The sequence below is a fragment of the Durio zibethinus genome, chromosome 15, assembly GCF_047325235.1.
Source record: "Durio zibethinus cultivar Kanyao isolate XHJ-2024 chromosome 15, ASM4732523v1, whole genome shotgun sequence".
NCBI lineage: Eukaryota > Viridiplantae > Streptophyta > Magnoliopsida > Malvales > Malvaceae > Durio > Durio zibethinus.
This window is the reverse complement of record NC_143176.1, coordinates 7,348,795-7,371,044: the sequence shown is the minus strand read 5'-3', so window position 1 is coordinate 7,371,044 and position 22,250 is coordinate 7,348,795. Positions and strand designations below refer to the sequence as shown.

The following is a 22,250-nucleotide window of genomic DNA, read 5'->3' as shown; positions in this document are numbered from 1 at the left end:
GTAAATTTTTTGGAATACAGCTATGTTCATTATACAAATTCCAAAATATAATTCATAGTATCATATATATAAACCAAATGTTTTCTGGGCATAAATATACAACTGACAACAAACGTTTTTCTAAGCATAAACGTACAACTGACTTCACATATAAAGTATCAATTATGTTTTTTTGATGGGGTTAATGAAGGCGTTTCTAGCAAGAAAACGCTGTCATTCACCCCAACAGAAAACATTAAAGGCATTTTTTTATCAAAATCGCCTTCAATAATCCCCCAATGAAATTATTGTTTGAAATATTAAAGGCATTTTGGGCATAAAAACGCCTTCAATAATACCAACTAAAAGTAAATCGAATAGATTATGAAGGGTGTTTTCCTACAGGCAACGCCTTCAATAATCCTAACTAAATGTTTATGAAGGTGGTTTTGGATATAGCCGTCTTCAATAATCCGGCCATTAAAAATTACCCTACGAATATTAAAGGTGTTTCGAGCCAAAAACACCTTCAACCATCCCATCCAAGTTTTGTCTATGGAATATTGAAGGCGTTTATTATAAAACTGGCTCTAACAATCCAAAAAAAATTTATTGCTTGGTTATAGAAGGCGAGTTCAGCCAAAAACGCCTTCAATAATCGACCCCATATTTTTCTTAATTCTTATTAAGGGCGTCTCTCAACGAAAAACGCCTTCAATATTCTATACTAAATTTTTTTAAAGCAATTGGTAAAGTCATTTATGCCAAGAAAACGCCTAGAATAATCAATAATAAATAATATGTGCCTAAACTCGAAAAAACCTGAAGGACGGATCGAACCAACAATCTTATGGTAATTAAACATTTTTATGATCCAAACAATTTGATAAGCTTAATATTCAATGGGTTTTTGAAGAAAATAAATTTAATAAGCCTTGGGTCTAAATATTAAAGGCGTTTCTTGTAGACAACACTTTCTTTAAAATCATACAATTTTTTATGATGTGATTATTGAAGACGTTTTCTATCAAAAATACGTCTTAACTATTCATCGAAACTTTTAATAAAAAATATTCAAGGCATTTTAGTCAAGAAGCGCCTCTAATATCAAGTATTGGGTGGTGTTTATAAGTAACAACGCTGCTATTTGAATATTTAGTAGCGTTTAGATAATAAACGCCTGAAGTTTTGTAAAAGCACGGAAGTTAGTGACGTTTGTAAATGAAAGGCCGCTACAAAACTGCCACTAATACGTCATTTTGTTGTAGTGAACTTATAAATGTTCTAGAAAACTTTTGATAACATCGTAATTTGATAATTTCATTAAAAATGTTGGACTTGAATTGTCATCAAGTTTCTGTTCATTGAGGGATACATGATCTAAGACCGATTATTGGAATCGACAAAACATTCATATGGCGATCATATCTTGCGGTTATAGGCATGCAAAAGAGACTGGAAAAAGTCACATAATCACGTCTTTCTGGATGCAATTTTAAACGTGGTACATAGATTAACCAAACGACACAAACTGAATCGTCTAGCCAAACATTTTCTTGTATCTACTCTTAGACCTTAGTGCAAGCATAGTTAATTACTTTCTCCTGATGTAAATATTGAAATTTGAATCACACACATCTTAAATATTATCTTTTAAAGATAATTACATGAATTAACTAAATTAAATTCTGAATTAATGGAATTTTCTTTTTTCTAGGCTCATTCCCTGTCTTGGGTCATCAATTACAAAATCATTAATTATCCTAAAAGCAACAATTTAGGGCTATAAGCAAAAAATTGTTAGAATAAAGGCATGGCTCAAATGTGATTGATCATTTAAACCTATATATGTAAAGAACATCTATAACTTATAGAAGACTACACTATTAAAGTGAAGCATAACATCAAACTTTTAGTCATAATAGACAGCAAATTCTGCGCTGACCACTTTTCTTCTTTGCACAAAATTTCATAACACCAACCTGGCACTTATACATGTTGCTTCAAGCGTTGACATTGAACTTACCACTTCAAGTAGAGAAGCCCCCTCTCTAAGTCCCACTTTCTGTCCTGGATCTTTAGCAAAAGGTGGTGCTGCTGTTGGATCAAGTTTTTTCCTCTCTTTAGTAACAAGACCCTTAACTAGTAATAAACAATAAAAATTGTCTTCAGCTTCTTGGCCACTCTAGTGGCCAAGAAAGCTTTAGGAAGACACCAAGGCTGAGGCTCGACCACAGCCTCCCCCCTTGTTGTAGGGCTCTGCCTCCCATTAAGAACGAAAAAAAAAAAAAAGGAAACAACAGAAAATTAAGTATTTATCCACAATGTGGAGGATGAAATTAAAATTACCAGATGGTCATTTGACATATAGTTAAAATCAGAGTATTTAGATTCCCAGAGTCAAACCATAATCATTTTCTAATAAGAAATAAGAAATTAAAAAAAAAAACTTAAATCATTTTTCTAGTAAACCTTTTTCCACATGTTCTGTTCATGCAAGCCTCATCTTTATTACACAAGAGAATGGGCATGTTACGTATCTAGAAGAACAGGAAAGGCTTTGCACAAATAGGATGAAGAGTACTAGAGTAGTGGAAGTATAAAACCATACATCTTTATCAAGTAGGAAAAAGTTGTGTGCAGCTATTTTGGCTTTTCCTGTCATCCTCGCAACAGCTTGCACAGCCATGCTATGAACACCAGGCCCTGCACTGGAAGACAGACAGAAAGGTGGACATGAGAAATAAAGCCAAGAGGGAATGGGCACAGAGAACAGCTGAAAAATTTTGGTGAAAGGCTGAAAGCCAAAGCCTTATCTATAAGTTACTCAAGTACCTTCCAGCTCCCACCACAACTATCTTTTGGTTTGGAAAGTCAGCCAATGATCAACCTTGTGCTCTTACAGTTTCTAACAATCTAGCAAGTGTAACTCCAGAAGTTCTCTAAGAGACATTAAGCACAACTTTATAATAATGGTGGCATTCATAGTAATTTCAGAGCAATCTGAATTACACTAGACATTAATCTAGTCCATAAAAATAGAGAGTTGTTGCACCAAAAGTTCACCCTTATATCATCATTAAACATGCAAAACCTTTTCCGATAGTGTTCCAGAGTTTCAAAGGCCCCTTTCATTTGAAAATCCTCAGACTGAATGGTGTAACCATCAAATAAACAACATGATATAAACCAAGCACAACACAAAATTCTCACTTGTGAAAGAAATAAATCTGTACAATAGCCTTAGGCCAACCTGTGAAAACTGCTTCCATGAACTCATCAACAATTGATAGATATTCTTCCCCTTCTAACCTAGGTTGTCTTAATCCTAAATCTGTCAAGCTAAAAGAACTTGTCAAAAAAAATCCTAACAACCTGTCAAAAAACAAAGTCACAGCAATCATATCATATGGTCGACTCTGCAAAGGTAACAACTTCTTAAGAACAAAGTAATTGAGTACACATTTTACTCACAAAGCCGGTCTTCAAGTAGCCTTTGATTGTTAGTACCAACATCTAACATAACTGGGAGTATCTGTCAGAGACAGATATTAATTGAATAATTAAAGTTATAACACATGACAAGGGTCACCATAGCAAGAAAAAATTGAAATTTATGGAAACAAACTTTCAAAGCAAGATATAAATCAACTCGACAGCTCTAAAACAGCAGTGAGCAACTTTTGCGATTTTTCTTGGAAATTATTTGCTAAAGAGTTTTCAATGACAATAGAATAAGAATTTATATCCTTTCTCTTTGATTCACATAAAGCTCTAAAGCAGGCAGGTTCTGCAAATGAATGGAAGACAACCACATTGCAAAGTTGAACTATAATCAGTGCAACCACATTCCAAAGATTTGTTTGAGGCAAGATCCATTTTGTTTTCTTTGTGTTTGTGCAAGATACTAGCATTTACATAGTTTTTCCCCATATTCATTCCCAGACAACAACTTACCCATATGCCCTCACTGAAACTCTATAACATTATGTTATTAAAACTATATGCCCTCACTGAAACTCTATAACAATATGTTATTAAAACTATACACTCTTTTACTTATTTTACACAAAACACGAAATGAGTACACAAAAAGCAACTAGCTCATGCTCATGCAAAATAGCCCATTTGGATCAAGATTTTTTATGAGCAATTCTCACTCAAATTGAAAATTAAATTGAAAGTTACAATAAACAGCGCAAACTACAACTATTTATCAACAATATTCAAGTCAAATTGTTTTGTATGCATTTTCCTACCTGTGCTTAGTATAGTGAGAAGCAACTATGGCTCAGTCTTCACAGGGTCTTCAACAGAGCTTCTATACTTGGCTATCAGATCCCTAAAATTGGAAGAAAAAAAATGCACACATTCATCAAGTAGAAACATTCAATTGCAAAAAACACAAATCAGGACCAACTACTTGCCTCCTTTGATTTAGCAATTGCTCACTGTCCTCCAGCTTTCGCTGTTGTCCTTCAATAGTCTACATCCAATATCCACAAATTCCCAAGTTATAGAAAGAAATACTAATACTAACACAGTACCACATTTTAAGAATCTATCAGCACAAACCCTAAAACAAAAATGCCATTAAAATTATATATTTTTGTTGTGATATTTGTAATATATACTTATAATTTTGTGCTAATTACTTATAAGAAATCAAGTTGAACTAAAACTCAATCTAACCTAAAGTAAATTTTTTAAATTTAAGTTGAACTCAAATTTTATATCACAAACTTTTTAACTCAATTATACCTCGAGTTGAACTAGTAATTAATGTATTTGATATGTACTCAATCGTATTTATGCTAATAGAAAGTTTGATAAAAGTGATATAAGATTAATTTATCAATTATCTATCCGATAATTTTTATGTTCATATAGTTTAAAACACTTAGTGTATTAGTATTATGTTTTATGCAAAAATTGAATATTACATTTCATATCAACATGAAAAATACGAAAAATAATTTTTTAGTTTTTGTTAAACCCATATATAAATTTTATTAAAATTTTAACTCATGTTACTTGCTTGTCTTTTTTTATTATTTTCATATCATATTACTATATTATATTTTAAATTATCAAATCTATCCAACTTTTTATAAGATTTGGATTGTAACACCTTCAATTGTTATAAGGTATATTTTTGACAATAAATTATCAATAATCGTAATTTCATATTAGATTATTTAATTTAGTAATAAATATATACAATATTACAGAATAAATGGACAGATCGTTTGACTTACTATTTGTAAATATGTTCAAATTATATTTATTTTTTTATTTTAATAAACGATTATAAACAACATTTTAAGATTTTTTAATTAAACGAACAAATCACAAACATAACAAAATTTATTCATATTCGATTCATTTTTAAAAATTAATATAATGTTTTACAAACAATTTGTGAATATTCTTAATTTTTGTTTATTTATTAAATTTAACAGACGATTATAAAGAATATTTCATGGTTCATTAATTACATTACTAGAATTATATTTAATACCAATAAAATTTTTTGACAAATTTTTTTCATAGATAATTAAAAATAAAATACCAACGAATTATCAATGAAGTTGAAAAGTGAAATTATCAATTTATTACCATTGAAATACTGATAATTTCCATCAATAAATTTTTTGCATGTCTATCAAATTTTGACGCTGTACTTACGAATGAAAAATTATACAAATAACAATGTAGACACATTTTACCAATGGAATATCAAGAAAAAATTTTGTTGATTAATAATTTAGGTGTGAAATTTTTTTTTAATTAATAAATAAAATTTTATATTTTGAAAATTTTAAATCCATTTTCATCGGTATTTCTTTGGTGATTTTCATTTAGGAATAAAATCCCTAACTCTTGTCTTAAACATTTATCTCCCTCACTCACAGTTCTCTTTTCCCACCCCCTCCACTAGACCGTCATCCCTCTTTTCTATCCTCAATTCCTCCTCCGACGGCCTTTCTCCTCCACCGTTCACTGCTATAACATCATTTGTGACTGAGAACATCTCAAAAACGGGTAGTCGAGGAAGCTTCAGGTGAAACTATATATTTTTTTAAATTGATGCTTCTTTTAATCATTTTTAGAGCCACACAAGCACTAAAGTAGAAGAAATGAGATGCATAGGTGATGGGAGATGGGCATAATGGGTTGACAGCCACGGCTTACTTGGCTCGTGGCAGCATGTCCGTAGCCGTGCTCGAGCAATACCTGTCCATAGAAGCTTCAGGTGAAATTTTTTATTTTTTTTATTTTTTTTAAATTTTTTGTTAATAATATGAGTTTTTATATGGCATTTAATTTGAAAAAAAGGAAAAATTAAAGAGACATGTTTGAATTTGTCGAAGCTAATAAGGACGACGTTTACTAATTGGCTGAACAACTTAAAGAAAAGTAAAATTTCGAGGAAAATGAAATCTATAATTTCTTTGATACTATGTGTGATGAATCATGCTCTCTTTTGAATGTCCACCATGTCTCAAATTTGTATTTTATTTTTATAGTCTCCTTCCAATTTTCAACAAATCAGACAGAACTTTGATGTTTTTTTCTAGGTTTTGATGTAACGGTAAAGTTGAAATTCATTTTAGCTTTTTAAAATTTCCATCAACTATATTTTCTATGCAATTTTAAACTTTGATTTGTGATGAACTAGAGCTAGTTAGAAAGTCATTCAATTTGTTGAAACACCAAATCATCTTATTTGAGATAAAGTATGGTAAAAAGGAAGTGAAATGCTTGCTTATTATAAGCCAATAAATAACATATTTAAATTTACTATGTTCTTATTGAGGTTTGTTTGTAATGAATGAGTTGAGAATCTTTTGTTCTGTTTCTAATTAAGGTCATGGCTATTTGAATTAATATATTTAACATCACTTAGTGTTAGCAATAAGCCATTTTACAATTTTATGAACCATTGTCAAATGTGAGTTGGTGTTTTTCATTGTCTATGCTTTTTATTGAATTTAACTTTTATTTCTAGTACTTAACTAATTCATCTGTAGGTTCTTTGTCTTCACTTTTCCTGCAATTCATCTATTAACTAATGCCTTCTAAGGGACCAAGGTCCAACCTTGAGCATATAACAAGAGCTAGGTGTCAAAAGCTAATAGTTTCTGAGGTTTTTATAGCTCTCTTTTGTGGTCTCTTATATTGTTATTATTGTTGTTAGTGTCATCATGCATGAGCATACATGCACATACTTAACCGTAAAGAAGTTTAAAGATGAAATCTTTGTGGAAACTTAACCTTTTTAAGAGTGAATTTATATTGAGTATTGGCTTAACTGTCATGAACTTTTTGTTGTAACTTAGTTTCTAAATTGCTTTTGGCTGGAAGCAATTAGTTGTTATTTTCTAATACAAGTGAGGTTTTCTTTTGACTTGTGCTTTTTAAGTTTCATTAGCAATTATAGTTTGAATCCATCTCCTAATTGTAAATAAAATCCAGTTTTATAAATGTTCTTCAAGAATATCTACCTACACATAAATGAGTAAATCTTTCAAGAACGTGAAAAGAAGAATTCCATACTCTAAACACTTGGTGATGTGTGTCAATTTGCTTGGCATTAGTGCTAACATGGTGCTTGTCCAAGATGAATTTTGTTTTGTTCTGCATATTCTGCTTGGCATCATTTTGTTTTGTTCTGCATGATTTTTTTTTTTTACAAAATTGAAAAGAAAAATTATTAAAATAATATACAAAATGAAAATTTGGTCGGTAAAACAAAAAATTTGATGGTAAATTACAGATGAACTTATATTATAGATTTTGATTATATTGAAGAAATTTTTGTCTGTAAATTTATTGATAATATTATTATAAACAAAAAATAAAATATTATCAATAAAAATTTTTATTGATAATATTTCATTTTTTGATAGTGTTAAACGAACAAATCACAAATATAACAAAAATTATTTATGTTTAGTTTATTTACATCTCTAATAATATATTTAAAAAAATAAGTTAAAATTCTTCCAAAATAAAAAAATTTTGAATGTGTTTATGCACTTGGAACTATACACTAGCTTGATAATCAATAATATGATTAAATTTACTCAAAAAATAAAAGGAGTATCAAGATCACCATCACCATTCTCATCAATTCTCTCAAATAACTTATCAGATTCTGTTTAGAGAGCTGTGTAAATGTTAAGACTACATGAAAAGTAACAGGAAGTGCCAGCAAAGTGGCAAGTTTTTCTTAAATGTCAAGATTAAACTTATAATTTCACAATTTATCTCATTTTCTTATATATAAAAAAAAAGAGATTATTTTTTAATTAAAAGTTTCCGATGGCATTCTTTTCTAATATTTTTTAGTGCAATTTAAACAAGTTACACAATTAACAAGAATTACCACTGAATTTTGATACAAACTTGAAAAAGTAATTGATAAGAATAACATAATAGAACCTGAGTTTTAATAATCTATTAAGTGTCAAATTTAAAATTAATTGATAATTAAAATGTGTGCATTGATGTTTTAAAAGATCCTTGTTTTCAGTCTGCTAGTGGAAAGGACAACAAACTATAAACTTTTAGCTGATAACAAGAAGACATAAACAAACAGGAATGCAGTCTTTGTACCCTCATAGAAATTTGCATTCTAATATGATCGCAATATTTGTCTGTAAGTCTATGAAGTTGGGTAAGGTTTGTGAAATGCTGCAGCAAATTGACAACTGCTTCATTCACTTGCATCTCCTCAAACTCACATTCATTTCTTCATCTCCCTCCTCTGAAAAGGTGTGTTATCCACTCCATGGTCTACACCACTCTATATCACTACCAATTGGCCATGTTGTTTGTTGAGCTGTAGTAGAGTCTTCCACTATATTTTCATCAATTGATCGGATTGCCTGCAAAACAAATTAAGGCATGGCGTGTGAAGAACAAGAAGCATGTATAATTCAGTAAATTGAAATAATAGCGCAATCAGGACCATTGAATGAACCCAATAAGAAAGATTGCCACCCAATAGAACAGGGAAGTAATATTGCCAGCCAATTGCATTTTCAATTTCATTAGGAATTAAAACAAACACATGGATGACATATTTCAATTGAAATCCATAACAAGCTCCCTTGAACAGACGAGATTAATATTGCATAATCAGTAAAGCTGAAAGAGGAAATGAAAGCATGAAAAATGTAAAACAGATGAACCTCTCTGTTCATAAGCTCATACAAGTCCAGCTATACAGAAGGCAGGGCAGCTTTTGATACTTTTATATTGAGAGTTAGGGAGCGTAGCGTACCTCTGTTTTGGCATGCCCAGATTCCTCTGAATCAACACTAAAGCTTGTGCTTATATTGGGAGAACCTCTTATGGCTAAAAATTTCAAAGATGGGAATACGAAATGATAACCCACAGAGCTGAAGCTCACAAGGTTCGGTAGCTTTTCAAGAAGTAAGGTGCCCAATTGAGGTATCTGTATCACTTTCCCTTTTTCCTCGCTACCATTTGCCTCATCTCCTGATTGTTCAAATACTTGTTCTAATTTGGAGACGTTCACAACACGTAGAATTTGTAGTTTTGGAAGGCCATTAGCAACACTCACCGGAAAGAGACATTTCAAGTTTTCACATGAATAAATGTGTATTTCAGTCAGATTGGGGAAGCATATAGGTTGGAGATGATGACCTTGTGATGAAGTTTGACCATCCTTTTCAATAATTTGCCCCAATTCCTCACACTCAATTATCCATAAAGTGCTCAATTGTGGCAAATTCCGAGCGATGGTAGGTGATAAGATATATCTTAACCTTCTGCAACCATCGACACACAATCGAGTGAGGTTTTGAAAGTTGACAACTTCTACGGGATCTTTCCATGCCACCCGCAATTCAGGTAGATCATACAATCTTAGTAGCCTCAAACTCTGAAAAATTATATCCATCATCAAATAACTCTTCAAAATTAATGATGGTTAAATATTTCAATGTTTGGTAATTTTTGTCCCAATATAGGAACTATTAGATTGCAGGATTGCTTCCTTTCTCTCATTTCCTTAAATTCTAACATCTGTAATCATATCATTTAACTGTTAATTCAAAATTGTAAAAAATAACTAAAAACTTATTTATTCTTTATTTTTAAATTTTTTATAAAATTTTGATTCTAACAATCTTATCATTAAATTAAATATATAGCTTTAAAGGTCCATTTAAATCATGATTAAATGAAACGACCAATATAAATAAATCTAATGTGAATTAAGTTTAAAATTTAAATTTCTTAAATTTTTTATTCTAATCAATTAAAATTTAGAAAAATTCTTAATTTAGGATCATATCTCTTATAATTATTATAGTACTATTCATAATTTAATATTATGCAGGGCCCATCAAAAAATTGTTTAGAACCCACATTTTAAATGGTGGCTACATAATTCTTAATTGTGATTGGTTAACTATAATATAGTAAGAAAGATAATTATAAATGAAATACTTTCAATTCATTAATTTAAGTCAAAGACAAATAATTTAATTAAAATATAAAACAACAGTTTTGAAAAGATTAGTTCTATATCATGAATAAAAATGAATACATATGAAACGTTTAAAAACACAAAGTACTAGTACATACTACATATGGCTTTTCAATATATCTAAGAAATAAAGTTTGTTCTAAGAATTATGATTAAAGAAATATATTTTCTTATATGCGTTAAAATATTTACAAAAATATTATTACTTTTAATTAATTATTTTATTTGATTTAATTTTTAACTCAAAACTAAATTATTAATTCAACTTGGTTTGGAAAGTTTTTAGCATTAAACTAAACTAAGCCAAATCATCTAGTTCAGCTTGATTTTTCTGTTTTGGCCAAATAAAGCTCACACTACTCTCAATAGTGCTAAATGGTGATATTAAGGGTTTTTTAGTTCATGGTATTAATTATTTATGTTTTTATGAGAAGAAATAACAAATTTCTGTGCTACCATGCTATTATTTCTGGACTCCCTGATATGCATTTCAGGGATTGGGAATCCTTAGAAAACCGAAATAATATTGTTCTGTAGCCGCTGTTATGCCAGCAATAGGGATCCTTGGAAAACCGGAATCCAATAGGGAATACTTAGAAAATCCCTTAGATCTTTTTGGATATTTCATTTGAGTGACTTGCAAAATAATGCATTGAGATAAGTGGGCTAATCAGACAGAAACTCATCATTAAGATATGAAATGCATTCTTTCAATGCATTTCATCAATACAAATGTAATTAAATAATTACTTATTAAATTATTTTTTTATTGATTTAAATAATAAAACATTGATTTAGTGGTAAAATAAATTTTCAAAAATTTGATGTTTTAAATTTAAATCTTATTATTTATGAATTTGATTTAATTTTATGTTAAATTTATCTTATATATAATTTATTGATTTTTTAAGTGAAATATTTAAATATAATTATAATTTCTTTGTTATTAATATTTTCATAAAAAATTATATACTTGCAATTGTAATTAGTAAAATCAAAACTAATTTTAATATTAAAAAATAGTAGATAAATAATACTAAATAGTATGAACAATATGTTTTTATGAGAAGAAATAACAAATTTGTGATGTTAATTATTTAAGGTTTTTTTTATGAGAAGAAATGACTATTTAACATTTTACGCAATAATTAATTGAACCTAAAATGAAATCTCCCAGCTTTTTTCAATTTAAGAGTCCATGTGACATTAAAAATGATTTATTCTGTTTTTTTAACTTTTTAAGTTGAAATTCTTATCATATGCACATCCACGTGACATTAAAATGGATTTGTTCTATTAATTTTTGAATAATGATTGATGTAATAGATGAATTTAAAATATTTTAAAAGGTGTAAATGAAAAAATTGAATTTCATAAGATCATAGATGAAAGTAAAATAATATTGCAAAAAGTTTATGGATGCCTGATGCATTTTTATAGTAACAACTATCTTAAAAGTCCACAATTGAGATTTTAATGATCACTACTTAAGTAGAAAAAAGTAGATTCATATTAGTTTTACCCAAAGTGATACAAAGTCTAACTTTTAACTAATGTAGCACTTGAATTCAATCAATGACACACTATGTAGTCAAATTATTTTACTTAGTGTTTGTTTCCAAAGATAAAAAATTAAAAAAAGGGTTTCATTTAAGAAAAAAAGAATTTTCTCTCCCAATTTAAATGGATTAAGTTTCCATTTTTTTTTATGTCCGCTCTCGTATCTATTCTTCCATTCTTTATATTCCTCTTACAAAGTATAGTTGAAAGAGTAAACACAAATAAATAGGCTTACCTGTATTTTAGCTGTAATGATAAAAGGAGTCAATTGTGGACAATCTCCCACACGCAACTCTTGTAAAGATGGCAGCGTGAGTACAATGTCATTTCCATCCCTTCCTTTTAATTCAGGCAAACCTTCCAATGTAAGGTATTTCAGCTGTGGAAGACCTTCAGCCATTGAGATTGGAAAAGTATATTCCAATCGAGAGCAATCCCAAATCATAAGTGTTGTTAATTTGCCCAAACTTTGACCATGCGACAATGAGGAAAGAGATGTCAAGTTATTGCAGCCACTTACATGTACTTCCCTTAGACTTTGGAGATTGATGTTTGTCACTTCCGTTTTGGGAATTATTTCTTCCAATTCCAAGCAGTCGGATATGTTCAGCGTTTCCAGTTGCCCAAGACTTTTAGCAACGGACGTTGGGAAGAGATATCTCAATTTATTGCAGTTGTCTATTCTTACAACCTTCAAACTTTGTAAGCTTACATGATGACTGGGTCCTTGTTGTATGCTCCTCAATTCAGCAATCTGAAATAGCACTTGCATCTCATTATAAATTCAATAGTGCTAAATGGTGATATTAAGGGTTTTTTAGTTCCTGGTATTACTTATTTAAGGCTTTTTTTATGAGAAGAAAGGACTATTTAGCAATGTATGAAATAATTAATTGAACTTAAAATGAAACCTCCTAGCTAGATATTTCCTAAAAACTCAATCTCCTATAACGTAAAAATAACTAAATGAGATCAATTTAAACAACTCAAGAAACTAATTATAGTAATCTCCTAAAAATTGAAAACAAATAGTAATAACATATTTAGAATGGACAACACCTACTTCAAATATAAGGAAAAAGACAATTAGCAAAGAAAATGTCGATGAAAATTAGAGTGAATTACATCATGCATCTATGATTTTTGTATCATATTTCATTTCATTCACGATTTTAAAATTCAAAATTTTCGTTCTCGAGTTTTTAAATTCAAATTCATCAATTTGAACAATCGATCATTAAATTTTGACTAAATTTATCCTCTCAAAATATTTTGTGTGTATGCGTGTATAACTACGTGAACTTAAACGTGATAAAAAAGTGAGAGTTTTTTAAACTTTTTAAGTTGAAATTCATGTCATATGCACATTCATGTGACATTAAAAATGATATGTTGTATTAATTTTTTTAACTATGATTGGTGTAATAGATGAATTTAAAAAATTTTAAGAAGTTTCAAATGAAAAAATTGGATTTTATAAGATTATGGATGAAAATAAAATAATATTACACAAAGCTTATGGATGCACGATGCATTTTAATAGTAACAGCTATCATAAAAGTCCACAATTAATATTTTAATGATCATTATTTAAGTAAGAAAAAGTAGATTCACATTAGTTTTATGCAAAGTGATACAAAGTTTATCTTTTAAATATTGTAGCACTTGGATACTTTTTGGTCACCAATTTATCAAGAAAAAATATTCAGTCAACGACATTAACACTATGTAGTTAAATTATTTTACTTTCTTAGTGTTTGATTCCAAAGATAAAATATAGAAAAAAAAAAGATTAGATGAAAATTTATAAAAAAAGGTTTATTTAAGAAAAAAAGAATTTTTTTCTCTCAATTCAAATGGATTAAGTTTCCCTTTTTTTTCGCTCTCTTTCTATTCTTCCACTCTTTCTATTCCTCCTACCAACATAGTTGAAAAAGTAAAAACACAAATAAATAGGCTTACCTGTATTTTAGCCGAAATGATAAATTGTGGACACTCTCTCATTTCCAACGCTTGTAAAGATGGCAGTGTGAGTACAATGTCATTTCCATCCCTTCCTTTAAATGCAGGCAAACCACACAATGTAACCTTATGCAGCTGTGGAAGATCTTCAGCCATTGAGATTGGAAAAGTATATTCCAATCGAGAGCAATCCCGAATCTCAATTGTTGTCAATTTCTCCAAAATTTGACCATGCGACAGTGAGGAAAGAGATGCCATGCTATTGCAGCCACGCACATATACTTCGCTTAGACTTTGGAGATTGATGTTTGACACTTCCGTTTTGGGAATTATTTCTTCCAATTCCAAGCATGAGGATATGTTCAGTGTTTCCAGTTGTCCAAGACTTTCAGCAACAGACGTTGGGAAGAGATATCTCAATTTATTGCAGTTGTGTATTCTTACAACCTTCAAACTTTGTAAGCTTACATGATGACTGGGTCCTTGTTGTATGCTCCTCAATTCAGCAATCTGAAATAGCACTTGCATCTCATCATAAATCCCATAAACAGTGATTAAAATTTGACAAACTATATCATCTCCCAATCATGTGTATGTATGTCCATGTGAATTATCATGTGGTAATATGGTGTTCTTTGACTTTTTAAGTTAGAATTCATGTCATATACACATCTATTAAATTTTTAACAATAATTGGAATAATAGATGAATTTAAAATATTTTAAAAGGTTGTGTTCTATTAAATTTTTAACAATGATTGGAATAATAGATGAACTTAAAACATTTTAAAAAGTCGTAGATGAAACAAATTGAATTTTATAATAACGTAGATGAAAGTAAAATAATATTGCACATAATTTATAAATGAAAGTAAAATAAAGAAAGCTATCATAAAATTTCACAATTGAGCTTTAAATAATCATTGTTTAAGTAGTGAAGAAGTAAGTTTACGTTAATTTTATGCAAAATGATACAAAGTCTATCTTTTAAATATTGTAACTCTTGGACTTGAACTTTTCGAACACCAATTTATGAAGAAAAAAATAAATTCTGTCGACAACATTAATACCATGTTTAATTGGTCGGAAGAAAAATAAAGGGAGGGAAACAGGTGAGGAAAGCAAAAAGAAATGATAGAAAAAAAAATTAATTTTCTTGTTTATTGTTTGGTACCAAAGATAAAAGAAAAAAGAAAAAGGATCAGAAGAAAAACTATTAGAAACAAGGTTTTATTAAGTATAAAAAAATGTTTTTCTCCCAATTTAAAAGGATTAAATTTTGATCGATTTTTTTTTCTTTCCACTCTCTATTCTTCCACTCTTTTCCACTCCATCCAACCAAGCACAGTTGCAAGAGTAAAAGAAAAAAATACAAATAAATAGGCTTACCTGTATTTCAACCGAAATGATAAATTGTGTACACTCTCTCATTTCAAACTCTTGTAAAGATGGTAGCGTGAGTACAACGTCATTTCCATCCCTTCCTTTAAATTCAGGCAAACCTTCCAATGTAACCTTATTCAGCTGTGGAAGACCTTCAGCCATTGAGATTGGAAAAGTATATTCCAATCGAGAGCAATCCCGAATCGTAAGTGTTGTCAATTTCTCTAAACTTTGACCATGCGACAATGAGGAAAGAGATGTCAAGTTATTGCAGCCACTTACATGTACTTTCCTTAGACTTTGGAGATTGATGTTTGACACTTCCGTTTTGGGAATTATTTCTTCCAATTCCAAGCATGAAGATAGTTTCAGTTTTTCCAGTTGTCCAAGACTTTTAGCAACGGACGTTGGGAAGAGATATCTCAATTTATTGCAGTTGTCTATTCTTACAACCTTCAAACTTTGTAAGCTTACTTGATGACTGGGTCCTTCTTGTATGCTCCTCAATTCGGCAATCTGAAATAGCACTTGCATCTCATCACAAGATTCAACCTCCAACCTTTCAAGACTTTGTGGAATTGGTATTGCACATGTCATGTCCCTGCATTGATCTATCATCAAAGTTTTTAATTTGAGTAAAAACCCTTGCGGTTGATGACCACTGCACAGCTCTTCCAAACCACGCATATTTGTTAAAGATAATTCTAACAAATTAGGGAATACATTGGTTAGCACCTGCTGCTTTCTAGTATCAACGAGACATTTCATATGCTCGCAACTCTCAAGACCCAGATAAGTCAGCTTACCGAATACCGCTTGGCCCCACTCCAAGCTTGGAACAAGATTTTGGCAACCCACAACATTTTTCAGATTAAGAGATTCTGTATCCCCAAATAACTGCTTGCATGCCTCTATTACAGACCACTCAATATTTAAAGATCTCGAGAATGGGCAGATCTCCGAGTCCATCTTCCTTTTATAAAAATCAGAAAAGCCAAAGCCAACACATACATAAAACCTTTGTAATTTACAGAACACAAAGTCTCTTGGAATATCTTCAGAACAAACCTCTAAAGATAATATAATCAAGTTTGACAAGGAATTCAACTCTGATAGACTGGCAAAGATATCTTCTTGAACTGTGTTCTCAGTGGCCCATTCTAATAATGGACAACCATGCAAGTATAGTTCTTCTAATTGGGACAATCTTCGCATTAACTGAGGAGGGATTCTCTGTAGTTGTTCACAATATGATAAATCCAACAATTTAAGATTATCCAAGTCACCTATATCTTCTTGTAATTCTTTGATATCAGACCAACTAAATGAAAGAACCTCAAGTTTCTTCAACTTCCCAAGCACTGAGATGTCCAAGAGTTTGCAACTTTCCAAATGTAGAGTTCTAAGGTTTGTTTGAAATTGAAATGCATCTGGAGATATTAATCTAGAATTCAAAGTGCAAGCTTTTAATGCTTTCATTCCTTCAAAGAATTCAATTGAAGTTATCATGTTCCCATCTCCACCAAGTAAAAGAATTTTGAGATTTGGGCATACCAGTCCTTTAGGAAGTTCAACAATCCGACTAGTCTTGAAGGAGACTGCTTCGTAAGGCTCAAAACTTTCATCCTTTGGCCACATTTCAACAACCTCAGATTTTATCATAAAAGAAAACTCCTTTCTGCGTGATGCTATCCACAAAGCAACGTCACGAACCATGTCATGCATTTTAACATGCCTTTCTCCACAATTTAACAACAAACAAGAATCCTTGAGGCTGCCCATTGCCGCAAGCACTACTCTCCTCACTGCTTCAATTGAGCCCATACCTTTACACAACTCTAATCCCCATGCATATCTCACCAGCTCCTCTACATTAATCTCAAAATCTTCAGGAAATAAAGAGCACAACAAGAAACACATCTTGGTCTCCGTATCATTCAAATAATCAAAACTTACCTCAAGAACTAGGTAAGCATTTTTTTGATCCATGTCCTCTATGTCAACCAATCTACGGTTTTCGAGTCTCCAATATGCTGCTTCCCACCTATGATGATTTTTACCTTTTAGAGCACTTCCCAAAGTGACTATAGCTATATGGGCAAACCATCACACTTTTTGATAACTTGAGATGCCACATGTTTAAAAGCTTCATCAGAAGAGTTATCTAGACCTGCTTTCGCCTTAAATAAATTCCAAGCTTCATGGTCATCTAAACAACCAAGTGATATTGTCTTTTGACAGTCCATAGCAACACATATTGGAAGACGGCGTGTTGTTAAAAGAATTTTGCTTCCTTCATGATCCTCAGAAAATGGAATTCCTATGTCCTTCTTTAAGTCAATTTTTGCCCAAACATCATCAAGGATTATTAGAATCCTTTTCTCCTTCCGCAGTTTCAACCAAAATTCTTGGATTGATATTCTTCCTTGGTCATTCTTCATATCGAAATCTAAGTCTTTTGCAATTGCATCTTGAATTGTTTCAAAGTTTGGCTTTTGAGACACAGTAGCAATCGCAACTTTGTCAAACAGATTTTGTCTTTTGGCATAAGTTCCAACTTCATGCACTAGGGTTGTCTTGCCCACCCCTCCCATCCCCCACAATCCAATCATGCTGACATTGTCATCTTGTAGGGCCTCAATGATCTGCTTGGAAGCTGTTTTTGAAGATTTAGAGGCCATAAAATCCTTGGATAAGTGGAATTCTATTGTGGAAATTGAACCAGGTGAACGGTAGCCCACTCGTCCAGGTTGACCAAATTTGGTAGTCTTCTTTAGAAGCTCACAAATAACAAGAGTGTTCCTCGTTACTTTCTTACTTAAGCGATACCGCCAAATCCAATCAGGACACCAATTGAAAAATCTCTTATTTTGTTTTATTTCATTTTCCAATGTTTCCATATTTGATAGGATTTCGTCCACCTTTGATACCAAGCCTCCAACAGGATCTTCAATTGCCAGAAGTCGCCTGTCAGCATCCTCAATCTCATGTTGCAGCCGAGCTCGAGCGCTTATCAGTTCGTCTTTTCTTTCCTTGAGCATTTCAACATTGTTACGGAAACAACAAATGTGATTAAATTGACGTCCTACTGGCTTCGCCACCCAATCCACGAGCAGTTTTCCCACACAATCAGAAAGAGCTGACTCGCAAAACCCACAATCCATTCTTGACAAGCTCAAGTTGAAGAAACTTCTGCCAAGCGAAAAAATATTAGCTATGAGATAAATCATGGTGATGATAACAAACATAAAATTAAAGAATAATGAAGGCGAACTCTCTAAACATACCAAGCAAGGTGAAGATAGTCCAAAGTGTGAAAACCAACTGCTTTTTCTTCAGTTTTCTGCCAAGTAACCCTTTCTAAGTACGTAGCAAAGCAAGGTGAACACAAATCAAAGTATCAGAACCAAATGCCGTTTCTTCAGCACTCTGCCAACCTGAAAACACGAGATAAAAAAGTATTTTAAATAATTTACAAGGAAATATTACTCAGAAAATAGGAAATAAAAAAGTTAGTATTGATATGATAGAAAACCAAAAATCATATCATACTACAACAATTAAGCAACAATTTTAAAAATGAATAATTACAGGTTTGGTCGTCTAATTTTAGTTGATTTTTTATTTTGGACACAAAACTATGAAAAGTAATGATTTAGTCACCAACATTATAAAGATTTGTTTCTTTGATAATAAAACCGTTGGATGCTATTACTGCAAGAATATATCATTTATAATCATATTATCTATAATATTTATAGTACACAATTAATCAATCATAATATATAATAGTGTGAGATGCATCAAAATTTTATTTCATAAGTGGATCCTACCTACATAATTTTTATTAAGAAGTTATTACCTATAATTATTGTAGAACAATTAACCAATTAAAATTCAATATTTTTGTAGGGTTCACAAAATGTAGAATCTATACTTATAAATGATAGACTTTGACATACATTTTTTTTATAACAATTAGGATTGTAATAAAAAAAAATAGATAATATTCATTTTTTATTGTAATTGAATAATTATAAGATTGAAGTATAAAGAAATGGTAGGGTCCCTGTCACAGCTACACTTATATTCCCACATGACCTAAAGCTCAATTGCCCCATGGTTATGCCTGAGTGAAATTATTTATTTAAAAAAAAATAGCTCCTTATCAAAAAAAAAAAAAAATCAATTTGTTTAATTTTCCAACTTCTCTGGACGACCCTACTTCATTTAAAAGCACCCCATAGTTTTTTAAACTCCGATGTCGGACCATCATCTGCTATCATCGTACGCCGCTCGCCGGCACCGTTTTTCTTAAAAATCACTCAAGTCTTCTCCTTGATCCTCCCTTTGCTTATATCAGATCATATTTTCCTAAAACCTCCTAGAAAATCCTAAATTTAAAACCAAACCCAAGACCTTAAAAACTAGATACGCCACCCTCAACCACTTATCACCACCAACGGCACGGTTTCCTCTTTCCTCTCATCCGGCTCTACCCCGTAACAACTAGAGAAGCTCCAAAACCCCAAGATCAAGACTGTAGAACCCAAAACGGCTTCCTGCATCTGCCTTTCTCCTCCACTACAACCAAATTTTTTTAAATATTGACAAAAAAAAGTTTAAATGAATATTCCAGCCTTACCACTTCCAGATAGAAGTAATATATCCGAAGCTTTCAAGAGAAAATTTGCTTGAGAAATAAATCCAAACCTTTTCAGATCCGATCTGCTTCACTGAAAAAATTGCAAATTAGATCAAAAATACGTAAGAAACAAACCTTATTTGTACAAAGAGAAAGCGATAAAGAAGTTGTTGCATTTACCTTACTTGGTGCCTTCTAGATCTGAAAGGATTTATTCATGACGGATCATTGAAAACAAAGAAAAGAAATTTGAAGGTCGGATTTTTTTTCTCTTTTTTTTTTTTTGTTTTTTTAGATGAAAATGACAAACAAAGTGGAAACTAAAGACCAAGAAAATATTGAACTGTAGCTCTTTTTTTTTTTTTTTTGAAGTTACAAGGACAGAAAGGTATAATCAAACAAAATTCAACTGAAGTTTTTTTTTTTTTTTCTCTTTTTGAGTTGAAGGAAAAGCCAACAGAGTAGAAATCAACCTTAAAACTCTTAGGCCAAAAGAAAAAAGAAATCAAGCTCGCACTGAAATGATCCAAAAGCTTGGAAATTGAAAAAGGAACGTTCACTTATCTATCTGAAAAATTCGAACAAAAGAGATTAACAGATCACTCAGCTTCTGATAGCAGAAATGGGTTTTTGCCTTTTTGTTTTTCTTTTGCAGGTTTTATGGGCAAAGGATTTGTTTCAAGATTAGTACGTAAGATGTAGAGAAAAGGAAGGCTTATTTTCATTCTAAGTCTTCTTCTTTTTCTTTTAATATTGTTATTTCATTATTAAATTTCGTAGTGTCCGACAATAGCCATGTGACCGATAAAAGTCATTGCCCATCACTTCGTTTCTTGTCGGGATCTTCTTTGTTTTATTCTTCCTTTCTTATCTAAGCAATGCAAGACAGCCCAAAAATCAGTCCCTTTATTGGGGGAAATTTCCGAAAAGTAACACAAATATTTATTAATTCGTACCATATTAAAAATAATTAGTGAAAATAAAATAATATATTAATAAATAAAATTGAAAATTATTTTTATAATCGTAATGTTCAATGATCTTTATTCAAAATTATAATATATGTATATTTAGTTAATATGTATGTATAATTATTTTATAAAATACATACATCCAAAAAAATAAAATAATTACATTTTTGGATATTAATATTATAAAAATAAATTTAATTTTTTATTAATTTGAATATAAATATTTCTTTCCAATTAATTATTTTTTATTATAATATCAAATAATAAATATTTTTTTATTAAAATACCTTTCGTAGGTCTTTCTTGTTTATGGAACTATTGTTTCATCCTCTTTATCGTCAATAAACGAAATTCATAACTAATTCAAAAAAATTTCCCATTAGTAAATCAGATTATTCCTAATTCGTGATAGAAACTATTAAAACTGAAAAAAAGCCCGGCCTGAAAATATTTTCCCGTGTTCACTAATTAATAATTAGATTAATAATCATGATTCACCACATAAAAAATTAAATTAATACCAAAAAAACTAAATTATTAATATAATTCGAGTGAAAAATTGAAACATATTAAAAAATATATGATATAAATAGCTAAAAATACAACAAAAATATAATCATATTTTTTATACACTTGAGAATTATATCTTAAGTTATTATGAAACAAACACATAATAATAATACCATTAAAATGGGGAAGCTTTTATTTAAGACAAGCTTGGCTATTCATTAAGCCTTCTATAAAGGCTACGTCGGCAAATTTCATTATTTTGTCAAAAATAATTACATTATATGATTAAATTTTTTGGTACTTGATGTGGACATCAATTTGTCCAGAAATACAAAATATGAAATAATATTACAAAATACAAAATACAAAAAAAATATCGAGAATAATATAAAATACAAAATAAAATAAAAAAAAGAATAAAAAATAGAAAAAAATCGAGGATGGCAGTGGTGCCATCCTCAGCACCATTGCCACCATACCTCATCATGTCTTACCCCCCATCACCTAACCTTACCATTGCCAAATATGACCAAAAAAAAAAAAAAAAGAGGCATGAGGCTTGTGCTTACACCCCATGTCGAGCTCCATGCCCTTCCCCCAAACATGCATGGTTGGAGCTCTATAAATAAAGCTCTATAAATAGAGCTCTTAGCGAAGCCAAAAGACAAAGAGAAATAGAAGGAAAAAAATGCTGCCAAAGGGCCAAAAAATAAAAA

The 22,250-nt window shown here is 30.7% G+C and overlaps 1 protein-coding gene and 2 long non-coding RNA genes across 4 annotated transcripts; 1 reads left to right on the top strand and 2 right to left on the bottom strand.

The window, feature by feature from the left end:
- Positions 1–3,054: 3,054 nt before the first annotated feature.
- On the bottom strand, positions 3,055–4,475 carry LOC149514637 (uncharacterized). Its single transcript, XR_016327965.1, has 4 exons — positions 4,407–4,475; positions 4,239–4,321; positions 3,454–3,514; positions 3,055–3,313 (listed from the first exon to the last, which is right to left on the bottom strand). It is a non-coding gene; the product is annotated as an uncharacterized LOC149514637 (long non-coding RNA).
- A 1,351-nt stretch (positions 4,476–5,826) lies between these two features.
- On the top strand, positions 5,827–14,268 carry LOC149514636 (uncharacterized). 2 transcript variants are annotated; one of them, XR_016328164.1, is made up of 3 exons: positions 5,827–6,043; positions 6,133–6,235; positions 14,134–14,268. It is a non-coding gene; the product is annotated as an uncharacterized LOC149514636 (long non-coding RNA). The 2 variants fall into 2 exon arrangements; XR_016328163.1 differs by lacking the exon at positions 14,134–14,268 and adding an exon at positions 7,014–7,719.
- Positions 8,002–20,846, bottom strand: LOC111302339 (putative disease resistance protein At4g27220). The gene is given in 9 exon segments (XM_089744532.1): positions 8,002–8,873; positions 9,272–9,895; positions 12,300–12,818; positions 14,027–14,536; positions 15,415–17,502; positions 17,505–18,600; positions 18,696–18,845; positions 20,054–20,136; positions 20,234–20,846. Coding segments are annotated over 6 exon segments (4,917 nt in total). The 5' UTR covers positions 18,573–18,600; positions 18,696–18,845; positions 20,054–20,136; positions 20,234–20,846; the 3' UTR covers positions 8,002–8,765.
- Positions 20,847–22,250: the final 1,404 nt, after the last annotated feature.